This window comes from Anopheles merus, chromosome 2L (genome assembly GCF_017562075.2).
Source record: "Anopheles merus strain MAF chromosome 2L, AmerM5.1, whole genome shotgun sequence".
NCBI lineage: Eukaryota > Metazoa > Arthropoda > Insecta > Diptera > Culicidae > Anopheles > Anopheles merus.
The window spans coordinates 38,711,761-38,737,511 of NC_054083.1; the positions used below are offsets into that span (position 1 = coordinate 38,711,761).

At 44.0% G+C, this 25,751-nt stretch overlaps 2 protein-coding genes across 8 annotated transcripts in view; one reads left to right on the top strand and one right to left on the bottom strand.

Annotated features, from left to right (window-relative positions):
* The window catches only part of LOC121591716 (zwei Ig domain protein zig-8), a 207,823-nt gene that overhangs the window by 176,564 nt on the left and 5,508 nt on the right, over positions 1–25,751 (top strand). The window lies entirely within an intron of this gene.
* LOC121591715 lies at positions 23,442–24,801 on the bottom strand. Its single transcript, XM_041912554.1, has 6 exons — positions 24,679–24,801; positions 24,350–24,599; positions 24,100–24,263; positions 23,904–24,030; positions 23,717–23,837; positions 23,442–23,602 (listed from the first exon to the last, which is right to left on the bottom strand). The coding sequence occupies exons 1-6, from the start codon at positions 24,725–24,727 to the stop codon at positions 23,546–23,548; spliced, it is 768 nt and encodes a 255-aa protein (XP_041768488.1). The 5' UTR covers positions 24,728–24,801; the 3' UTR covers positions 23,442–23,545.

Below are 25,751 nucleotides of genomic sequence, written 5' to 3' on the forward strand. Positions count from 1 at the left end.
TTACCTACTTGGGGCGGTCCCGTGGTACAGTCGTCAACTCGAACGACTCAATAACATGCCCGTCATGGGTTCAAGTCTAGAATAGACCGTCCCCCCGTAGCAAGGATTGACTATCTATCCGGCTGCGTCGTAATGATTAAAGCCCCGAAAGCCTCTATAGACCGGCATGTCTGTTTGTGTTATAACTATACTATGCCTTCATGAACTCCACAGCGGATGCTTTGTTATTATTTTCTGTATTATAGTTCAATAGTGAGGTTCCAGGCTTTTAATGATTCTCTGTAGCACAAATATACGGTAACGAATATGAATAAATTTATTTCAATCAATGTTCTTCATCAAGATAAGATCCTACTAACGATAGTTTTACGTAGCATTGCTGCCTGGTATAATTGGAATATATCTACAGCGTAACAAGAATGTGTGGCATAAAAAAACGAGCAACGAGATAAGTTTGTTTGTACTTCACAGGAAATCGAGCCCCGTATGGTTTCCGATTACTCCGTTTGCTTAGCAAAAACCAACACACTTAGTGAACAAATTAACGATAATCCATAAATCCGCCTGCCGCCCCATAGCCTAGAGCCTCCCGAAAACAACACAGTAGGTAAGGGCATTAGTGTTTCATTTAAAAGGGCAACATCTTCCTAGCATTTGGCTGTGCAACACACAAACAGCCGCCCATTTCCCTTGACAAATCTATCTGGCCGACAGCCGCACTCCACGGCTCCCGCCGATACCAAACCGACCATAAACCACACCCAATAAGTGTTTCGCTCCGCCGCATCTGAGGCACGCCAAAGATAAGCGACCACAGACCGCAGGAAAGAAAAACACAACCACCTTCTCCCCTACCACCCAACTTGCAGCGCTTCGAGCTGAATGGGTGAAATTAATTTTCGCTCTCCCCCTCGTGCTCCCCACCGTGCATCCCGCCCTACACCACGTGGCAGCTTATTTATCTCATCGTTCCGTACAATTGCTACATTTGTTAAGTTTTTCGTCTGCCCGTTCTTTGCCCTGAGCAATGGGTAGTGCGTGCTTAGCGTGATGGAATGTGCAAAGTGTGGAGCGCGAGTGTGTTTTTCCACACACACGGAGTGCCCAGGTCTTGTCTTGTCGTGCCCGAGTACGTATTTGTACTACGATGCGCACCATCAATCCGACCGTACGGCACTCCGGCCCCAGGAGCGACCGGAAATAAGTTGCCAAGCATAACTTTTCCCATCACCAGTCGGTAAAGGTGTGAATCTACAGTGTGTCCTGTCCCTTGTCGCGAAACTAGAGACGCAAAAGTGGGGATGGGGAAGTGCGAGAGTTACACAAACACAGCTTAACCCGCAACTGCCGCCCCCAACGCAATCTTTCCCCCATTCTCCGTCGTGATGTGGCTGTTTTTTCGCTTCGCACCGTTCGATCACGATGGATCAATCCGGCCGGGGTGGGGCGCAAGAAAACTCCGATTGGTGGTCGATTTCCCGGAAGCTCGTGCTGCCTAATTGAGTCGTGCCCGGTGCCGGAGAACCTGAGCATCGATTAGGTAAATTATAGAAGCTTTACGCTTTGCCGGTCCCCGCTGGCGGTACGCTCTGCTAGGGCAGGAAGTCGGTGCCGATGAAGCAGACAAGCGCATTAGGGGGAATTAGGAAATGGTACGCAAAAACTTGACAGCTAAAAATACGGTTCAATTGATTCGGAACAGGCGGAGCGATTGCTGATCCATCAAAAGTTTTGCAGAGTCGTAACAAAAATAGACCCGGGCATTAGCGAGCGAACTTTGCGGGCACAAAGTTGAGTGTGGTTGAGGTGCGACAACATTAACGTCAATTTGGGTGACTAAACATTTGAACAAACATGCGATTGAAGGATCATACAATAGACGTTTTACTCTTTGCTGCGAGGTTGTATATGGTGATAGGGCTTTTTTTGCGTCATAAAACATCATGTAAATTTGAGAAAATTAAAATGGATTTCAACTAGAGAGCGATATCTTAAAGAAAATGCTCCTCATTTATTGATATATTAATCATATTAATTATTAGTCAAATTGTTTGAATAGATATTGTTCAATCTTAGGATTTCGGATAATCTTTTCTTTCGTGTTTCGGTGTAACTTTTCTAGCGTCCGATATTTAACGGCGGTTGTGGCTTATTCAGTTGCAAAATCAGAAGAGAGTTTATTTGTATAACCACACTTATAATTTTAAACTAATCGCCCGAGCCGAAAGCTCAAAGTTCAACGAAACAATCTTCGCGTTTCGTTAAACATGATTAGATGATGGGGCTTCGTGCCTGTGTCTCAACAGATATTCTTATGTCACCTTGTTTATAAAAACAATCTTGTCTTTTACGCTGCCTTTAAACATTATCAAATGGGCCAATGAGATGATCAAATGGATTTAAACTAGAGAACAATATCTTGCGTAATATGCTTTTGAAATTTCAGCTATATGCAAGAAAATGAGCCGCTCATTGGATTACGTCGTCAGGATTCTCATGAAGCTGCTTTAACAGGCAACGATACTTAATAATAACATACACGCAAAGTTACACATCCACTTCCTCTCGGCTGTCATTGTATAACAATATTTCTTCCGGCAAAAACAGCAAAACTTTCCCATACCTAATGAGAATCTTATTACTTACAGCATGCTCATGAATTTACGCCAACAATACGAAGAATTGGGCAAGTTTTTAAAAGCCCCCCGCGAGCTATACGGGAGAGATTGCACTTTGCAGACACTACTACCAGCCCAAGAGTTGCATTCGTATCTGCAAAGTGGCACTCCGGCGCTACCACCTCGTCCGCCCAATCCAAGCGAAAGTAACTTAAATGACAACTTTACCCCGAGTGCCGTAAGCGCGAGCACCAAAGAATTATGGCGTTGATTGCGCTGTGCTAGAAAATGGTCGGCGCACAGCGCAACACTGCCAACTGGTCAACTGCCGCTCGCAGCAAACTGTACGATTAAGAAACTTACTTACCCCTACCTACCGAGCGAACGCATAGTTTGGATGGCCGGAAGTGGGCAAAAACAATGTCATTACACAGAAAAAAAACAACAACGAAACTCTCGCAACCGTTAGCGGGAGTGAATGGCTGAAGCTTTCGCCAAACCCGGGCCAGCAAAGGCTTCTGCTCCGCATGAAACCCCCTTTTTTTGTTGCGCCACACTGGAAACATTCAGTTGCAAAGCGTGTAAAATAAAACTCGCCTAACAACGTTTCGTTGGCCTCCGGGCCGGGCAGGGCATGCACTTAGCCGGGCAGAAGCGAAACGAGACCAGAAGGATAAGACCTAGAATAGGGAAGAAGTGCAAACCCAAAAAAAAAAAAAGAAGTCACAATTGCATACATTTTACTTACAGCACGCTTCCCTGGCCGACACTATGGCGAACGGAATTCTTTCACTTCGCCCGGAGGCTGTAAAAAGAGCGAAAACTTGCAACTAACTAAATGCACTTTTACCATGCGTTTTCTGTTTCCACGATGCACCAGGGGAAGCCGTACCGAGAGGGGAACATATTTTAAAACAAAAAAATCTACACACCCTCACAAACACACACACACACTAACGTGAAATTAAACGCACGGACCCGGAAGGATTGGCGAAAACTTTCGAGTGGATCCCGCCCGAGGTACGAACAGTGAATTGTATTAGAATACAGCTTCACAGCGCAGTGGGCGGAAATCTAGTGCGAACGAGTTTTTCCACATTCCGTTGGGCGATAGGCGGAGGGAGGGCCGGTGCACGAGAAAAACTCGCTCACCAACTGCAACTCCATCATTTTGCGCTTCCGGGTGAGGGTGAGGTTACGTTGAACGATCTGCCCGAAGAATTCTACCGCTTTTAACCTCGATACTGTACTCTTTCGCGCGTACACACACACACATACAAACACACAATCACAGTGAATGCACGATGATGACCATGTTAAGCACGCGGATGGGCTCGCTTTCACCTCCCTCTCGGCAATGCGCGGAATTTAAGCTTAACTTACCCTAGCAGCATGATATTAATAGCGTGAAAAAAGTAAGCTATCCCATTGAAAACGTTGACTTTGGTGGCGCTCGATCTAGCGGTACGGGCAGGCAGGGATGCAGCAGAGGGAACGGTACCAGCCGGTGGAAACTTTTCATCGATACGCGACGCCCTAACGAGCGGCTTAATGGGTTGGCATTAACAAGAAATTATTAACATTCCGCCGCCGAAAAATCGGAACCAACCCTTTGGCGGGGACGTTGGACGGGTAGCGGCGAGTAATGAATTTTTCCAACTTCCACCAACTGTGCAAGTGCGAAACAATTTTGAAATACCGCCAATATTTTAACACTTTCCAGCCCGTGATTGTGTGCCGGGGCTTAGGCCAAGGTGTGACTTTGTGTTTCGCATTTTTCGGGGAGGAGGGACTTTCTTTTCCTCGCTGGCAATATTCCACCCCTTCGCTCCGGCTTTGACTCTTTACTGCTGGATGATTAATTCGTACGAAAGTTATTTTCAATACGCCGGCGACAGAGAAAAGGGCTGAGGGAAGACGGTTTTAAAATTAATACATGAAAATGGCACAATTGAGACTGATATTCAAAAACTTTTGACCGGTTTTGGGAGAGCAAAGTAATCTTCACACGGGAATAGTAAGGGATAGCTTAAAGTGTGGATTTTGTTCTATGCACAATATCACTGTACATTCGTACTAGTAATGGGTAAAGTTGGCAAACATTCTGAGTCGACTCTGATCTGAACTCCGAAATTTTCAGAACTGCTATGCAGAGCCGTTCGTAATCATTTGGAGTTACTCGGAATTGCTCGAAGATGCCCAAATTCGGAGTGATCCAGAGTTGTCTAGAATCATCCAGAGTCGCCTGGAGTCGCCAGGAATCATTTGGAGGTAGTCGCAGTCGTCCAGAGTTATCCAGATTCGTCCGGAATCACCCAGAGTCGCAGTTGTCCGAATTCTGAGTCATCTGAAGTCATCCGGAGTGGCCGGAGTTGGCAGCTGTCGCCCGGATTCATTGGGATCCATGCAGAGTCATCGGAATCCTTGCGAAGTCGTCCAAAATCGACCGTTGCAATTTTATTTTTGTCAGGCATTACATCTCCGGCTTCATCTCATGCTGGCTTCGGTCTACTAAAACCGCTAATTCTAGAAGAATAAAAAACATGTTTAAGAAGTGCAGGCACAAACCGAATGAGGAAAAAAACACCATTACATTAAAATTCTGCCCTCAAACACTTTAAAACTGCCATCTTATGCCCATTATGCCTCCGGCCAACTTCGAACGATTCTGACCCCAACAAATTCCTGATGACTCCAGAGGACTCCGGAATACTCCGGACGACTCCGGACGACTCTGGACGACTCCGGATGACTCAGACTCTGAGCGAAACTAGTAGAAGTAGTCTGATTTTGGACCGGAATAAAACTCGGTCTAACAATAGCCGAAGTCGGATCAGAGTCGTAGGCGCACTTCAGAGTACACACCACTAAATGTGAACATTAGCGTGTTGCTCCATTCCGTCCAATATTTCAAAATATGGTACTGCCTTGAAGGTACAAATACTTTATCTACAATGTGCTTTTTCCATGCATAAAAGTATTTGGTAAGAAATAACCATGTACAGTAATACTTACAATGTTAAAAATATAGGGATAATTGCATACTAAAGTAAATAATTGAAGATAAAGCATTTAGACACTGAAAGTTGGACTAGTTCTATTGATACTTTATATGTATTCTGACCAAACGTCCAGGCACGCTCAAGCCAAATTTCACTGTGGTACTTTTATCCAGCCATATTCCCAGTGTGCCGTGTGGTTGATTAAAACCGTACACCCTTTCCCTTCCACTGAATAACGCCAGACAGGTAAGAAGTAGTACTCTGGGGCTGCTGGCGAAAGCGAACCAGCAACAAGTTTTAATTAAAACGAACATTCGTTCCGGATTAGGCGCTGTAACATTGGTCGCACTGTGCGATAAACGAAGCGGGCCATTTTGGCAACAAAAACCATCTCCCGTTTTTTTTTTTTCGTCCCCTCTCTAACAGTAATAAGACAACGATCGATGCTTTCGATGAGCCCAAAAAAGGGAGCGAGTTTGGCACAATGGAAATTGAAGTTGCAACGAGCGACAAAGCATTTGCGCTTACAGCAACGTGGATGATCGTTGGCGGTTCCACATCCGATCCAACATCCATTAAAGTGTACTTATGTGGCAAGAATGAGAGTGAATGTCATGAGGGAGCGATTGGGGAAAAGGGGTTACATTAATGCACACCGCTACGAGCTACCTTTCAACGAAATCCATCGTGTTCCATTAGACGGAACTTCGCCAAGCGCGCGCACACACACACTCAGAGCACCCTTCACATGGGGATGAGCTGGGTAAAGGAAAGCTTCAGCGCCAATAAAAAAAAAACGACATATCTGCCACGTCAGCAGCACTCATACCGAGCAGCTACACCTGAGTGAAAAAAGTGCCCATTGCGCATCATCACGGTGGAGCAACAAAAAAACCCCTGAAAACTCACTCAAAAACTGACGTTCAATGGATTTGGTCCCTTTTTTTTCTCACTCCCGCACTTTAGGATTAGCTTGAGCAAGCTCTCATTGCAGCGAAATTAAAATGCTTTACCCTCACCCACATCGTCCTGCTTCCGATGGGAGCTGCTTTTTAATTGCAAACCCGCTAAACGGGATGATAAATTTCATTACTCTCCCTCCCGCCAAACGCACCAAGACGCACGCTTTTTTGCCTAATTTGATATTTTGCTGCCCGAAATGAACGTTCACCTGTCTTATCGCCCTGCCTTGGCGCCCTGCCCGGACCTAAACTTTCTAATCAACCGGAACCGGCCTTCTGGCTTCGGTGCCGCAAAAGCAACATTAAAGTAGGGCCCGCTGCCGGACGCATTAATTACTTTATTGAATTGCGAAATTTTGGCGCTAAGCACAATGATCGACTTTTGGCGACAAAGCAGCTTACCTGTGTTGAGTTTATTTCTAACCCAGGCACGGCGAAAAGAGTTTGTTGCTGGTTCAGGGCTGGTGATGTGGTACGGGGGTTTTCGTGAGTGCACAACCGAACTGAGCACGATTAACGCAAATGGGAAAATAATACCCGCCCTGGCTTAAGTGGAGTTGTCCCCGGTTTGTTGCTTGCCTGAGCCACACCATATCGTCGAGGGCGAACAGGGGTAGCCATGCTGCTTATCTTTGCATAGCTGAAATTGGATCCCGGTTACCGGTGTCTTCCCGGTACCTGGCACCGGTACGACGGCTTCTTCCGTTCCCGTGTGGACTGTGTTTGTCCAGCCGGGGCCGATTTTGTGGAGGTGCGAAATGCAGTAAAATACGATTAGCGTACATTTTCTGCAGAGACCCGTTCAACGCACACACACAGTACCACAAACGCCTATTTGCGGGTGGCCGAAGCGAAGCCATTTCCTCATGTTTGCCAAGATGCAGAGATAAGTCACAGACTGCTGCTGCTGCTGTGTTGTTAATGTATATCTGGTGCTGTAGCGAGGTGTTTTTGGTTCCGATTTTGGCATACCATTCGATTTCGGAGTTTTGGCCCTGTTTTTTTGGCGTTGTGACCTTTTTTCGGTGTTTAGCAGGCACAGAGCTTCCACATCGATTGGTATCGGAAATTTGCATTCCACGCGCTAGCGATCGTGGTTGACCGTTTCATTTGCCAGTTTAATAAATTGTTCTTCCGCAGCGTAGTATTTTGCACAATAATCTGTAGTGCGAGGTTTACGAACTCCAACGAAGGCTGAAAGGTAGATAATTAACTGATAACACTTGCAAGTGCATGTATCTTTTCCACGTATTGTATAGATATTTCAATATTGTGTATATTATTTAAATAATCGTACTGAGAGCGAGTTGTAAAGTTTTATCAACATTGTAATCTTGCAAAGACATTGGCTATCCTGGCTAAAAGAAACTTTTAATCTGTTGCTTACGGAGAAAAAAAATACAAACGTTCAATTGATTATTAAAAATAATTTTTATTTTACTAATGGTAGCGCACATGCTCTTGGTCTAAGTGCCTATTTAAGAAATTGATTTGTAGCATGATGTCTCTATACCGATATTTTGTTGGTTTTTGGTGATGGTGTTGTGCTAACTGTTTAAGTGCCAAAAATTGATAAGAATGTCTAAAGGAAGGGAGAAATTTAAACATGATTGGGAGATACTTCCGTTCTGGCAACTCCGGGCTAAGTCGCACACGAAACTGGACGTCATCGATCCCTTTTTCTCCGGATTGCGTACACACACAAGTGCACGTCTTACGAACGTTGTTACAGCCGGCTAGGGATCTAGAAAGACACAATCTAAACACAGCTGCAACGGTCCTGGGAAGTTGTTAAAGGTAACTTCAGACCTTTCTACCATGAAAGCTGACAGACTGCCAACAGCAGTGTTTTTTTTATTTTCCGTAATGAAAATAAAGTTGAAAGAACAAATAATGACAGCTTATAGCTATTTTTGATGTTTTTGTTTCATTGATAATCACAATATGAAGCCAACTAGTATATGAGTTGATAATCTTCTTCTTCTTCTTCTTCTTTGGCTCAACAACCGTTATCGGTCAAGGCCTGCCTGTACCATTTGTGGGGTTGGCTTTCAGTGACTTATGAATTTCTTTCCATTGCAGAATAGTCCTACACGGTCTATTCAGGACTTGAACCCATGACGGGCATATTGCTAAGTCGTACGTGTTGACGATTGCACCACGAGACCGGCTAAGTTGATAATAATCTGTTTAAAAAAAATTGTAGTTTTCCACTTCCAGTAAACATTATTTCTTTGCCTGGAAGTGACGGTCCTAGAAGCTTTTGCATTACAGCCCATAAAGAACTTTTTGCAAGAATTAAAGTCACTTAAAAAAACGTAAGCTCCTAAACGGCAGACGAACAGAAATATTGCCTAATTGGTTGCCTTATATGCTACACACACTTAGTTCCATCCATTACACATCAAAGAACAAAACACAAATGCAGGCATTGTGCACTACATGAAAGCTCTTTATCGTTAGCGTCAATATTTACTGCACCAAAAAACCAACCTTCACTGCACTGCTCGAATGCATTACGCACTTTTCCGTAGAGTTGTAAACAAAAACCATTCTAAAATTTGCTGTAAAAAGAGAGAAAGAGTGAAGAGAAAAAAAAAGCCCAAAGCAACCCACGGCAAAGTGCCGTAATCAAAATGTCAACATTTGCGCACGTTTCCATTACGACGGGGGTAGCTGACGCTGGCGATACCAACCATCGAACGCCGCTTTCCATCACGCAGCCATTGTGGGACGAGCATGGGCGAGATTTGCTGCCAGATTCAATTATTGGTTCATCGTTTTGTCGTAAACAGATCATCGTCGCATGATGCCACGTGCGATGTGTACAATATCAGGCTGTACGCATCATAGCCCAGCAACATAGTCCACTCACACACACACATTTTCACAAATACGGGAAGGGATGAAAGCCCAGATCTAAAGCCATAGCGGTGGTAGTAGCGGCAGTACAGCAGAATAGGACCTGGATCGATGCCGAAAAAGCGCCATCATGGTCACCTTCCCCCAAGGGGGAAAAAAGGATTTGAAAGTAAGCGGATTACCGTTCCATAAAATTACGCCATGATTGGCCAATAGGGAATTTGCTGGCCAGCGCAACCAGGGACCAGGGCGGGTGAAAAACGAAACGCACACCAGTCGTGACTGTCCAGTTTACCTTTCGAGCGGCAGCGTACCGTCGTCGGTCGTAGTGACGGTTGTAGTTTATCCATCACTCCCAACGACCCAACCGGATCGTTGAACTCAGGCTTCGCTTTGCAGCATCTTTCTACGAGGGAAAAAGAGCAAGGATTTCTGTAAACCTTTCCATAGTGATGCCTGTATGTTGTGCTTTCTTGGGATTATTTTTCTTCACCTTCCTCCTCCGGGCTGATGTATGGTTCTGCTAACATATTTTTCCGACCCACTTTCACAATCAAACACCACCAAACGCGTTTGCGCTGTGTGTATCGCTCGTTAGTTTATGAGTAGCTTATGCACGTGAGCAGCAGCACTTTACGCTTAATCGAGCGTGATTTTGAACGTTGCTTCGATCGTCGTTCCAACCGAAGGTTTTGGAACCAAGAGTGTGTTTAGCTTATTCCTTTCGAAAGATAAGCGCAAACTGAGTTATTTACTGGCACCCCACTGATCTTTCCTCTCCCCTTTTTTGAACATTCAATGCGTCGACCGCCCTCTACAAACCGTTGCTGGAAACGTTCAATGCAGCGGGATAAAATTATGATTAAGGAAAAAACGATTTTCCCAAAAGCATGCAAGAGCTTCAAAATGAAAACATGCACACACACACACACCTACCAAGGCGTCTCTTGTGAAGCTTCGGAAAACTTTCGCCAAAGATTCCCCCCTCCCAGCTCATCACGGCTCCCCCAGCGCAAGAAAACTTCCGTCCCAGTAAGGCGTACCGTAAATTTTGAGCCCGGGCGAAAAACTCTCGCACCGAAACTATGAAAGTAATAACAATAATGCATGAACCATGCCCAGGGATGAAACTTTAAACATAGCCAAAGTCAATATTGATTCTATACCCCGGGAGCACCCGAAACCGTACCCTCAATAGCCTACCAATAGCGTTCGCTTGCCCGGCCCAAACCGATCCGGTGGCAGCTAATCTCGCTCCGGGAACCGTTCAAGCTGCGAGCCCCAAGCGAGCGGGCAAGAAAAAGGGTGGAAAGAGCAGCGAAAACTTCTTCCACCCATAGCAACTGGCAGAAAGAAGCGTTCCCGTAAAACGCCCTCCGTTAATGCTCTTACCGTGCTCTTTTGATGGGCGCTTGGGTGTTTTTTTTTTTTCTTCTCCCTTTGAATTTCCTGCCACTTCCTACTCTTTGGCCGGTGTAAAACCGATGTCCGTAGGGTTAGGGAACAAGGGGTATGACAAGGGTATGATGAAAGAGCGGCCACGCCTTACCATGGAACGGTGATCCACTACATCCCTTGCTTGCCAAAACCCTCTTTCGTGGGCGGATTTTGTACAATGCCGGAAGAAAGCGGAGCAGAGTGGGGCAAGAGAATACATCGTTCCATGAAGAAGTAGCCGGAGCTACTGGATGGGCTATTTAACTTCTTCGGCAAACTTACAATTGAACTATCACGCAAGCTGCCAAACGAACGGAAATCAGCAAGCAACTCCTCCGTCACTCCTTCCGCGGCGGACGGCTACTACTCCTGCTGCTTTGGCTAGCGGGAGGAGGCGAAGGAAGCAGTGCAATTCCTGCAATCACGACAGACAGGAAGGTAAAGTTTTCCGGCCATTCTGAAGGTATCAGGGTTTCTTTTTGGTGTGTGTGTGTGTATGCTATAACCTTCCATGGGAAAAAAAGCAAGAACCACTGACAAAAACTTGATATACACTCGGAAAAGATCGTTGATTTTAAGCTGATTTTCCATTTTTCGCCCACTGCGTTACGTGGCTTCAATAACGCGGATGGGTTTCAACAATGCAGCCAATTTCCGTTCGTTTTTTGTTTCTGTAGTAAAAAAACATTCGATACCATGTTCTTGGAATGCTACCATAATTGAGATAAGTGTCCTTGGGGCAACATATCGTTGAATGTTTCGGTAAACTAATTAAGAGATGAAAAACATGTATTCTAGAACTGAACAAAAGACAACTTTGATAAAATGGGTTGTATCTGTGGTATAATGTAACGACAGATTTTAGAAGTGTGATCAAAGGACATTTTTGCATTTCAAATTAACCGTTAGATCTTTTAATGAAAGCCTCATGTGAATATAATACGTTAAAGACATTACTTTGAATAAGAAATTTATTATTTATTTATTGATTGTTCAGTAGGGACAACCTTCCATATTTTAGCTAGAGATGCATTAGTCAATACAGCTTGCTTTTGTTTAAAAAAAATGATTTAAAAACTGAAAAGATTTATTTTTACTATAATAAACAATCAACAATGATAAGTGTTATGAAAAATTAGAGCATCAATATGGTTTTAATTATTTATTTTACGTTTGTTTTGACATAATTCATCAATTCAATAAGATTTTAGTTGCAAGAGTAATTTTATTGCAAAAGCAAGTTTGGGGAAAAGCACGTTTATCTCCCATAAGCACAGTTTGCATAAAATTTTGCATACAAAAAAGCTACCCCTCGCTACATCCTCCATTATGCATCTAGCGCAAAATGCAAATACAAACGCAAAATCAGCACAAATGCAAATCGATGTGATCGAGCGGCAAAATTGGGTCACTCGCTTTATCAACCAACGCAACGCACCAACGAACCTTCCCACCCTTCCCATGGCCAAACGTGGCTGCGATGGAAAACCAGCCATGGGTAAAGAGCGTTAAATTTGTTGTAAATTTTGACCATCCACCAGCAGTGCTACGGCTTCTTCTCGATAGTTTCGCTCAAACCACCACCACGCTTGCAGGAATAGTTTTCAAAAGAAGGGGGGAAGCGTGGGCAGGGAAGGGGTTCAATTATTCCTCTTTTGCAGTATGAGTCGGGTGTTCAAAGTTTTTCGAAATGAATTCGAATCGGTTACAAATGTACGGGTCTGCAAAAAAGGCATGAGAGTAGAAAACTTTTCCCCTCAAGCGATGGAATAATTTTATGTTTAATTTTTTGTCTGCATTCATTTCTCATAATAATCTTTTGGTCCAGGTATAAGAGCACCTCGTAAACAAAATTATTGGGAATGATTAAAGCAAGGCTGATTTTAAAAAGCTTTTCATCAGAATGAATTTTTATACTATTTTGATTATTTTCTAATCAAATGAATTTCTAATGAATAGTCACTTTTTTATTGTTGTCAAGTTCTTTATGTAAATAAACTAATATGCTAAATATTTAACCAGAAACAAAGCATGATAAATTACAATTTTTTATTTTTAACATAATTTTTTCCTTCATCAAAACCTCGTTTGCTACTAAAAGACGTCCTTAGTGACCATTTACCAAACGTTTTTATTTTTCGCTAGACTATAGAACACATTACAGGTTCAAAACATCAAGCAAATTAAATTTGTCTACTTAATTTATCTCACTTTTGTACCACTTCAACACGCTTTACGATGACACAAAATGCGCGCTTCCCCTCAGCGCAAAACCCCTGCCTTTAAAAATATCAAAATCAATCAAAGCAGATATAAATGACAAAACACTCCCTCTGTCTCTTTCTCCCTTTTATCCTTTTTTTGATATTAACGCTACTAGAAGACAAAAATGCTGCAAAAGTTTGATAGGAAAGTTGATGCCAACAAATCATCAAATGGTCCAGATAAAAGGCCAACAGATCGAAAACAAACCAATACCGTGACGCATCGCTACTGGTTCCGAAATGCCGAGCGTTCGCGCCGGCCATAAATCGGGATATATACTCAATTTATGACCCGCAAGCCCGGTCCACCCAGCCAGTGCCCCCCCCCCCCAACCCTACCGCCTTCCACCACTCCCCTTCCCTGCCTACTGCAGTCACACTCTGCCGAAGTATAGAAAAGATTCCCACCGCGTCTGGCAAAGCAATTATGGTCACCGAAGCCCAGAATGACATGCGACCGCGCGCACCACAGGCAGGAAGCGGCACGCTGCAGCAAGTGGCAGTCTATAAAAATTAAACTTAGGAAATTAAATTTGATGGCTTTTCATTCAATCTTCCCCCAGCGCACGCCGTAGCCGTGCAAGCGGGCAGGGAACGCACAAAATCCCTGCACCATGCCGCGGTTTAGTCCCTCGCAGTCGATGCGGTATTTGCTCGCTTCACTTCTATTCCGCTCATTGCCATGTGCAGTTTGATTGAATTTTCGTGAAATAAAGCAAACAACTGACTGGGGACGAAAAGGAGACCCACACACACACACACACACACACACACACACACACACACACACACACACACACACACACACACACACACACACACACACACACACACACACACACACACACACACACACACACACACACACACACACACACACACACAAAAGTCCACTCTCCCGACATCATAAAGCTTCCCAGCCTGGAGTTATGATTCGTGCAGCGTACCTTGGCCCGCTTGCTTCCACGAGCGGGGCGACACAATTTTGCACAACGTCATCTTCAAAATTGAGTCACTAAACGGATCTCGCTTATTCTACGCACGATTGGACAACAAAGGCGAACGGGCGAACGAACTTGCCCACCCCGCCAGCTGCCCGTTGTTTGAAGCACTGCGCCACACTCTGCCCGTGGTTCGGTTTTCTGTGTTTTGTGTTTTGGAAAACATTTTACGAAGCACTAAAATTTTATTTACTTTCAAGTGATTGCAGCTTTTTAAGTGGTAGTTCGCTTGGGCCGGCCGCTGACGCCCCAAAAGCTGACGTGAGTGGGGCAGAGTGCGTGAGACAAATTGAAATTAAACTAAGTTGAGCCACTCGAGAGCTGGAGGGCTGGCTAATGATACAAGTGTTCAGATTTTAATGGGCTGGTGGGCGTTGGTGCTGGCAGATTTCAGACACATTAAAAGCGGATAACTATTTAGTTGATGGTTCAGCAGGGTGGAGACGTTACGGAGATGTTGGCCAGAGCTGATCAATTAATCCAATCGGTCGATTTAGTATCGTTTGCTCCATCCACAAACAGCCTGCTTGCTAAACAATAAAGATGTGTTTAAAAACAATTATTTGAGCCATTTTTAGCATTTTTTAAATGAAATCAGTCTGCTTTGATTTGATTGAATTTGTATGTTTAAAACAAATTAAGAGCCTTTTGGTTTTATGATTACTTATATTGGTAAAGGTTCCTCAATTCTAAGTTGTCTCTATATCCTTCCTAACGACTTGAATTATTCACTCGTTTAAAACAAATCAAAGGTAGTTTACAGATGTTCCACAATATATTGGTTGTTTCCTAGAATTTTTTGGAGTCTTCTCACGATTCATTTTCATTTCCCATAGATTTTTAAATCGTTCCCACGATTTATTGCTATCGTCCGATTGGACCTCAATACAATTGAACCAAAAAAAACTGAGAAACGGTCAAAAAAGTCGTGGGAACATACCAAAGAAATATGGTAAGCAACAACAAAACATGGTAACTAACCAAAACAAACTATGTATTGTCTATCGAACTTATTGAGAACCCATGAAATATTTTCAGCAAATCTCGTATATTCAATGGTTAAATGATCATGCTTCTAAGCTTGTTTACTAAACTAATGCACACTGTTATATTTTAGATTTCGTTCAGATATTCCCAGCAGTGGCGATGATCTTTTTCAAAGACAAAATAAATAAAGCCTTAACTAATACGCCTGCGGGAGAAATCTTTTACCAAAAACCACGAACCGTCACGTCTGTTTAGATTTCCGCTCCAACACCTACGATATACATTTAATAAACGGTCGTTTGCCATATTGTCACGAAGCTTTTGACCCGATTTTGCTGTGCCAGTGCATTCTTGTAGCACGAATTTTGCATTAATGCAAAACGGAAACTATTTACCTGCAATGCTGCGTGATCTTTCGCAGATGTTGAAGCAGAAAGGAGAACGAAATGGTTTCAAGCTCCCACATCATTATATGGTTGCGTGAGCATTCTGCTAACGATTGTGAAGTTCCAGTACATCTGTTGCATCGGGAGCAGCAAATTTGTTGGGAAGGGAATCTTTTATGCGTGTCTGTTCATAATGGACGATTATGTTCATCCGTTTGGATAAGGAAATACTCATCACGCTCCGGATGGGCTGATAAAAAAAATCCATGAGTTATAGGATACGAAATAGGTATGCTCCAACAGGTGAATTCAAAAGTGTTCAATAGAACATTAGATTTGAAGAACCCGAATTTCAAGGTTTTTTATGCTTCGAAAAATAGTTCTAAATACACTTCTGAAACTGTAATTGACATTGTAGACATCTACAACCTTTAATCCTTGGTGATTTTGGGAGCAAACCGTAAATCTTCTTCAACCCTATTTATTTCTTGTCTCTATATATTTTGATCCTACATCTTTCATTGCTCAGCTACCAACTCTCATCCCTTCATCCGGATGAGATATACCCCATTGCAGCTTACACCTTGCCTGCACTCAGTGTGCTTGATAAGTAAATCGCATCTCAACCATGCACCACAAGTACGGAAAATTAATATTTATTAGTGTAATATGCTCATCATATCCCACCGACAGCCAAGGGATAGAGACACACACCACGCCGGAACCATCTCAACAGAGCATGAGAGGACGGTGAGCATCCGGGCCCGGAAGGATAGCCTCGTGGCGTGATGCGAAGCGGCAAAATCATATTTTTAGCAAATCTCGCTCATTATCTCATCCCACCCAACACCAACGCGCTTTGCCATCGCCATCACCATCATCATCATCGTCAACCATTCACATCGTTCGCCCCCGTCCCGCTGCCGTTTTCCAGCTTTCACACCTTCCCATGTACGACTTCGGTCGTGCACACGCCGCAGCAGAATGGGCAGAGTGTGCAAAATGCTGCTCATTAAATTATTCATCCTTGCCCAGGTTAATCAAATTTAATTCCATCTCTCGCCCATTTCCGCCCGAGTGGAATAATAATTTCCACGCTCGCTCGCCTCTACTGCCCAGCGTGCGGGAGAGGACGGCAGGGCGGAGTACGAGCGTAGGTTATACTTTTAATTTCCATTGCAATCACGTCCACGGAACGTTTCGGCGACGGTGTGGGAGCCAGGCAAGGCTTTGCCTTCGGTTGAGTGGTAAATATGACCGGATACTATCACCGAAGCGGTCGGATCACGCTCTGTGGCGACCGGTACTTATCGTAAGACATGACTGACGGGCAAATGCGCCTCCATCCATGCGGCTGGCGTTCTGGCGATGGGAACGGACCGCGGGATTGGAAGCGAGGGACGCAAATCCCATCCAGCGAGTGACCAATGGTAATGCTCTGTGGCTAAAGCCAGACAGTTGTGGAGCTTTTAGGAGTAAGAGAAGGGCTATGCTGTTCATAATTCTGAGCTGTTACATATTCACGCGTGTGCAGCACGCGTTCTGTACTATCGGCTAGTTGCTGAAACATTAGCATACGAATAAGCAATTCACTTGGCTACGGCTATCGATTGGCTGGCAGTAGAAAAAGTCAATAAAAACATGTAGACTTAAAGCACTCTTTACAGTTCATAGAACTGTTTTTTCAACCATCTTTCGTCCTCTTAAAATCACCATGGAAATTGCATTGCAAGGGTAAATTAAAACGTTTTGGTGCAGTATGTTCTACCCTAATCCTGCAAAATCCAAGCCAATTCAAACTGCAAACCAATCGTTTCACCAAATCCTAATACTAATTGCTTCAGTGTTTTCCATGAACTGTTCATAAAAGGTATCACAAGCAGGTTCCGTTAGGCTGCAATTCTTTGCATAGATTAAATACCATTTCCCTTAACAAAACCGGATGCATAGGAAATACAAATCGGATCATCGGTGTTGATGCTGCATACTACATTCACCTGCATGGGTAGTACAATTGATGTCGGTTTCACTACTTGGCAGTATAAGGTAAAAAAGCCCCCCTATCAACATCAAACAGCTTACAGTCGGTAACAATGTGCTGCTATTTAATATGTACCAAAAGGAAATTCATATCAACTTGTCCAGTCCTGTAGAGGTGTTGTTGCTACAGCAGGTGGAGTTGGTCTATTAATTACTCACGCTTGCATAAAATTGCCCGCCCCGCTCCATCAGACCGGTTCGTTTGTGCTCACGGGACGGCAGTCCGGCTAGGGTGCTAGGTGGCAAAACGGTAGAAAAAGTCAAACAAAACCCAACACACACACACGAGGAAGAGGTAGGGTTTGGAAGCGAATGAGCTCGCTGTTAAAGTGAGTGGTAAAGCTCTGAAGAGTGCATAAAGCGGGATGATGTACTTCATTTCCTGTTTACAAAATGCTTCACTCGATACGCTCCATTGCACGATGCAAGCGCTGCAGCAGCAGTAGCAGCAACAGCAGCAACATGGATGCACTTCACCTGCATACGCTAGCCACACACCCGGACACCCAGACACATATGTTGGGTTTTTTTTTTCATTCTTCCTGCTATGTTGTTAACACACACGTACGTACAGAGCACTGCGCGGGTCGGCTCTATGAGTGCACTAATACATTACACTCGACGTACACCTACTCAGGTGGCTACTTTCGTTGACTTGTAGTGGATGCAGCCACACTCGGGCACACGATTCTGATGTTGATGCTATGAGTTTTTTGTGTGTGTTTGTGCACTCTTAAATATCCTCTATACTTTTTATTTACTCACTGCCAGTGTGCGGACAACAGTATATGGCGTGTTTATTTGCACCACAGCATGACAGGGAAATAGCGACGAGCGGCGAGCTGCATTCGACGTTAATAGCTTATGCATGGGTGTATGTGTGTGTGTGCGTGCGTGTTTATGTGTTTATCCATGTTCGTTTCCCTCTCAGCCGGCCCCTAATAATCACCTTCATTAGCGATGTGTTTGACGCCTAACTAGTCATTTTTGTGCACTTATGTACCAGGCTTGGGAGATTTTCTTTTTTTTCTGCTACAGGGGAACCAAACTAGGAAAATAACGTCAGGCAAATATTTCAAAAACTAAAACTAGTCCGATTTTTTTATACATTATTTAAAGCCAAATTACTGCAATTTAATCATGAAAATATATTAACTTGCTAGTTTTGACAGTTCAGCAGTACGAACATTATACAAATTTGGTTCAAAGATTTCATTCGGTATTACCTTTAAATAATTTGCTCCTAAATTATCTTAAAGTTATCATCTTCTTATTTAGCTTTGACTATTTTTGGAAATGTTATCAAATTATTTATAAATTTCAACTGCTGCTGCTAACCTGCTGCTTCTCATAATAGTTATTTTATTGCTGAATTTTGAGAGGTATAACGATTTTAAAAGGTAAAAACCAATTAGTCATCAAGATAAATGCTCCTTTTCAGCGTATAAATGCTGCCTTCGACCGGTCGAGTTGTCGTTTCCGAGATGAAAATTTATTTTCACTTACTCCACAATGACTTATTGTGAATTCTTTTGTTTTTAAAGCTTGCATCTATTTGTTCTCCATTAAAACGCCAAACCTATAAATCATTTCTTCCCGCTGTGAGCGTTAAAATTAATAAACGCTCGGCTGCGTGGAAGCCTCTTCCCCATCTGCTGCCACTGCTAGCACAAACCCGAGAGAAGTTCGAAAGCAGAGCTGGACATTTTTGCACGCTCATCTTCAGCATCTTCAAGACGCCCTGCCATCACGCCCAAAGCGGCAAAGCGGCGATTCTAGTTGACCTAATTTTGAAGCCACCCGAAAGAAAGGGTGCGCAAAAAAAAAGAGAGCGCAAACCCCTTTTCTGCAGAAAAAAAAACCCTCGTTCAGTTCGATCGTTACCACTCGTAGCGTCACGAACCCTGAAGACACACTCTTGAATACACACACAAAAAAGAAGGACGTACCGATACCGTACAACGCAGGAAATTGATGGGAAAAGACACACACACACACAACACAGCCCTACCTATCGAAGGTCCTTTTTCTGAAGGAGGAGGGGGGGGGGAGAGATTTTACGAGCAAGTCTCCGACAAGTTTCCAAACGGCAAGAATCGCATCAAAAATGGATTTATTTTCCCTCACGTCAAACGCTGCGGGGACGCCCCGCGTTCTTCCAAGCGTACTTTACGCAAAAGCGCACGACTATGCGGCACGAGACGTTCGGTTTAGTTTTTCTTTGCAAACGGAACAGATTACGATACTCATCCAGTGTGTAATCAATCATTGGAGCTTCAAACATTTCTGTCTGAGCTTGTCAATCGAGGTTTGCATAAAAATCGACGCTAAACGAGCTGTGCGGTGAGGCAAGTTTAACCCATTTTTTGTGTTGCGAAAGGAAATGAGCGAGCAGAAGGAAGGCAAACATTTCTTTGTGAGTTCGAAATTAACAGCAATCCGGAAGGTTTGGTGACAGAAGTATAAAAAAACACAGCTTCCATCCAAATGGATAGTGTAGTAATTGCCAACTACACGCTTCATTTGGGGCGGATTTCGTGGCGACGGGCGTGAGAAAAAGTGCGCAATGCAAAGGAGGATTTTCTGTTCCTTCTAGTGACCCACACAACAACAAACATGACAAATGTACTCAACCTAGTTCGAGCGTGTGCTCGTGACCTTTTTTGTGTGCGGTCCTTCAAACGGTTCTTCAGGCGCTGACGGGCGCTGAAAAGCAAAGTAGATAATAGCCTTGCTAGACGCTATCGTTTATCATTTTGAATATTTCTTTCAACACCCAAACACACCAATCGGCCTGCTGCTTCCACGATCCGTCGCTCGGTCGAGCGCACGGGAAACATTTCACTCGCTTTCAGACTCGGCAGTACAGCATTGTGTGGTGTCTGGGTGACTCCAGCATCAACCTTCATCTCACGAAAGTCAATGAAGAAGCTTTAAAATGTAGGAGAGAACAAAAAAAAACAACACTGTAAACAAACACCCCGGAGAAGTACTCAACAACACAACGCTCGAAAGGAAAAACGGAACAGCTCAAAGCTGATGCTCAAGAAATCATGAATCACGATACCCTGCGTGATGAGCTCTCTCTCGGCTACCTCGTCCGGAAAGGATATGAATCACGAGGTGGAGCGAGTCCGAGGTGATTGATTAGTGAGCGTGTGTCGCAGTGAGCTCAACGTTGCGTTCACTTTCGCACCGCACATCGTTAGCACATCAGTGGGCAGTGGCAAGTGGAGCAGATCTGACAGCATTTGGATTGGGTGGAGGGAAAGGACAACCCGGTCCGACGAACTTGCTGCTGCTAGTTTTGCAGCTCGGCACAGGACACGGAAGTGTGACGTTTCGAGGAAATGTATTTGCTCGCATAATCACATGTTTATTTAACTATTTTTCATCCAACAGCAACTTTCTCAGGCTTCCTGTTTTGTTTTGTTTGGTTGCTGCCACCATTCGATTTAGCAAGTGAAGTTGAACCGTTTTTTTTTTGCTTTTATAGACAAAAAGTTGTCTTGTTGCATATCCACTTCGCTTGATAGGGAAGCGTCACATGCAAGCCCTTCCCCGTTAACTAACCATGAGAGTGTGAGTGAATAAGAGTGAAGGTTATTTTGGCCAACAAAAAAATCTCTTCAAATCACTCCACTACACAAGCAAACACACACACACACACAACTATCCGTATGTACACAGTGCGTACTAGAGAACGAGGAACCAGCACTGTCACGATGCTTCCGGATGCGCCGTCCGTTTGCACCGAATGACGAACGGAGAAGTCATAAAGTATAATGGCGCATGTTTTGCGGAAGTTTTCAATATGCATTAGAAAATTTCTCCTCAGAATTGCATGCACAACGGGTTGTTGGTATAGGCATCAACACGCGGCAGCGCCAGTTCTCCAGTTTTGAACAACCCGGGGTACCCGGGGCAGAAGAGTTCACCCAGCGGCCCACCCCTGGGAGGTGTCAGAGTGAAGCTGGCATGCATCAAACTTTCCACTAGCCATTCTTCCGGGCGACCAAGACAAGACGCCCCGATCCGCAACTCGCAGCAGGGCAAATGGTTGGCCCAATTTAAAGCGAGCTGAAAGCTTTCATATTCTTCAAACAGTTTTATAGTTTGAACTTGAGCTCAACTTTTGGCAGTGCTAAGGATATCACCATCCACGACTGTCGTTTCGTTCATCACTTTGGGTAGAAGCGCAACTTTTCTCTGCAAATATTCACCGCTCTGAGCCTGGAGTAGGCTTTTGTCGATCAGCGTGCGCGCGTTCCCGCTTGCTGGTAAGGTTCAATTTAGCATCATTCAATCCATCCGACTACATCGACACATACACACCCACCCGGAGTGATTCGAAATCGACAAGACTTCTTCGAGTGGATTCCATTATCCCAGCGGATAATGTGTGCAAACTTCTTCCCTGCGCTGCCTGTTCCGTCCAACGGCGCCGCTGGAATTGATGCACCGCTTCCACCGGCCGGCATCCATTACATGTGCAGGCGCATACCGCGTACGCAAATGAATCCAAGTTCAAAGTTTAAAGTGCACATTGTTCCATTGGTGCTGCTGCTGCTGCGGGAGGGATAAAGGTCGCCGGAAAGGTGAAGAGCAAATGGCATTCTTGTTACGGGGAAATTTTCGGTGCGAGCAATGTCGGTAGCACGCGCAGATGAGATTTGAAGTGTAAGATGGAGAAAGTTTTCCGTTTGGTTCATTTAGCATCCTGTTAGTGAAATAGTTCGTTTACCTTTGTTTCATGCCTGCAGTGCGCTTGTATCGCATTTGCATAAGTACGGCGAGCATTGTCTACGTTATGCTCGTTTCATCTTTTTTTAATTGTGTTAGGGATAAAATAAAATAAATTACACAAAATTAAATTACGCTAGAACCACTTTAAATCGAAATACATACATAATTTACACTTGGTTAATTCCTTCCGAAGTTGAAGTCGTCCGATTTCGTCCGGAGTCATCCAAAGTCGTCCGCAGTCTTCTGGAGTATTTAGTATTTAGTATTTAGTATTTCGGCCGGAGTCGTCCGAAGTGAACTGAAGTCGTCCAGAGTCGGCTATAGACGGCTGAAGCAATGTGTTTGTGATCAGACATTTAATTTCTTGGTATTTTTTCAACTTCTCTTTACGTTTGCACTTTTTTAAACAAGCCTTTCTATCTAAGAATAGCGGTTTGAGTCGACCGGAGTCGGCTGAAGTCGGATGTTGAGTATTGCTCCGGCCCTCTCAAGCCAACTCCGGCCGACCTTACATGATTTTTTTCTGTACGACATCGGATGATTCTGGACGGCTCAGTACGATACCTAACGGCTTCGGATAGTACTGGTCAGACCTACCTTCCAGGGTCAAATTCAAAATTTTTGGAACCAGATTGGAGTCGATTCCGGATTTTTGCCATCTTTACCCAGCACAATCATGGATAAAACACTTTATTATTCTTAAAGTACCCGAAACCGCACTACGGCCTACGTCCAACCTCCTAATTATCTCCAATATTTTCTAACGGTTTGGATCTTACTTCTCGCACTCTCACGATCTTGCGGGAGCGACGGAGTTCTCCGCCGTAATCCGTATATACTGTGGGACAGTCGAGGGTACAATTATAAACTGCTCATCTGACCTTCACCACGGTAAAAAGTATTGATTACAACATAACACTGCACAGCTGTATGTACCGACAAGAGTACATTCATCACACGTTATCACACATTTCAATGGTATTGAGTCATAACTACCGCTTCTCCGATTGAGGCCAATGTCAAAGGTTTCGTTAATCGCGTTTAAATGGCACAAATTGCGCACTACAAAATTCGCAAGCACAGGAAGAATATCATTTCTCTCATTAACTGATACACACACACACACGTGCAAACGATTTCAATACAAAATCATTTTTGTTTATTTTACAGAAACAATGCCCCTCTAATCTAAAAAAACCCAAACCTGATAGTACAATGTTAGCAAGTCGCTTGTACCGAGCTAAACCTCGTTAAGTTCGTTGTTATCAAGGACCACGACTTTGGGAACATCCACGTACTGCAAAGAAGAGCAGAGAGCAATTTTGTTTTGTTTTAAAATGATCATTTGGCTCTCTCGCGGTCGGGTTCGAACGTCGCACACAAAAATATACATCAAATCTGTGCTACTTACGTTACGGCACGGCGTCATGCGGAAGAGAGTGTTGTGGAACAGATCGTACACGCTGATTAGTTCCGGTGCCTTGCAAATGCTCAGCTTGCTTTCCAGGCACTGCCGGAAACCGGTGAGGGTGCTGAGGATGAAACAAAAGTGAATTTTAGAACCAATCAGATATTAATCGCCAGTTTGACGGTCTTACTTGCACTGGTCCTGGTTCAGGTGAGAGATATCCCAGTCATCAGTTCCGTTGAGGAACGTGTTGATGCACTCATTGAAGTTGTCTCCAATCTTAGCAACACAGTCCGCGTACTTGGGTTCTTCAAGCTCTGGAAAGGAGTTTTCCACACATGATCAATGATGCGTTGCCAACTCTCTATCCAACAGAGCACACTTACTGAACAATATTTCTCCCTCATTCTTGCACATCAGATTCACGGCATCGGGAATGATGCCGGACAGTGCCTCCACGATCGTGAAGTCATCCTCCTCGAGGCAGGGACGGAAGTCATTCAGCAGCTTATCGGTACACTTGTAGGCCGTCCGCAGCTGGGGACAGTAGCTATTTTGAAGAAAATTAAAACCATCCCCGATTAGTCTTCTACTCGATAATCCAACTACACACGGTCAAAGAAAACCCATACAAACCGAGGGAAAAACGTCGACCGAGTTTCATTCGACAGCGTGAACAGATCGCTCATGAACGCGTCGAAATCGATGGCACCGACAAAGCACGTAAAGGTGGTCTGGGCCGATTCCATCAGCGTAACGAAGGCTGCATCGGAGCCACTGTTGTTACGGCAAAGTTCCTGCAGCTCTTTCATAATTTCACCCGTTTCGGCAGACTCCTCCGAGGAGGAATCGGCATCTCTTGCAAACCTTGGTGAAGCAATTGCCACTGTATTACCGATGATAGGAGGAACGAATTGTTTTTTTAATGTTACATCCCTACATTATTCACCACTACGTTGTATTACCTGTTGTGAGCGCTAAAATGACCAAAAGTTTTGCCTTAATTTGCACCATTGTTGCTGCACGGAATGGAACAAATTTCACGTCCTCTTTAATCCACTGCTCGACAGAGAATAATCGTACCCGATCGCGTCGGTCAAGAACGAAGACAAACGAAAGCAATAGCGGCTGGTCTGATAAGCTGCTCGTGAAAACACTGCAGCTGCTACGTAAGGTTCGACACCGCATGATAGTGTCAATCAGCGTGCTTATCACACCAGCGCACAGTGTCAGTGCTCTTGTTGACAATTTCGCAAACGCGATTTCGTTAGAAATCGGTTATGTTTGATGAAACTGTCTTTTACTACGAAACAGTTGCACGGGGATTCATGGTAAACAAAACGTCGTATATTGCTTGCACCAATGGACAGATTGTTGTGTTTAAAGATTCTAGGAAACAAATACAAAAACTATCTCTGCTATATAAACATATGCTATATAAAACTATATTCTGCTGCTGCTGCATGTATTCACGGTTAGATGATTAAAACGATTTGCTATTCCATTATATACTTCTACAATTACTAACTTACTATTTACAGTGGGGTAGATTTGATTAATGTCTAAACTTAATATTCTAGACGTCATATTCTAAACTTAATGTTCTAGACTTCATATTCTAGACCAAATGCTCCCAAAGCAATAAACATTCAAATTACTCATACTTGAGCCTGATGATCCTTTTTCGTTTTTGTTTAGCGTAACGACCTAAGCGGTCATGATCATGACCATGCTTATGTTATGATTTCGAGCGCCCTTCTAGGAACTAGCACACAATCCGCGCTTAACGCACTTTTAATCAGACTTATGATATACATGCCGGTCTCGTGGTACATTCGTCAACTTGTACATCTTAATAACATGCCCGTCATGGGTTCAAGCCCCAAATGGACCGTGCCGCCATGCGTAGGACTGACTATCTTGCTATGGGGGGTAATCCATAAGTCACTGAAAGCCAATCCCACAAGTGGTACAGGCAGGCTTTGACCGACAACGGCTGTTGAGCCATAATAATAATAATAATAATAATAATAATAAT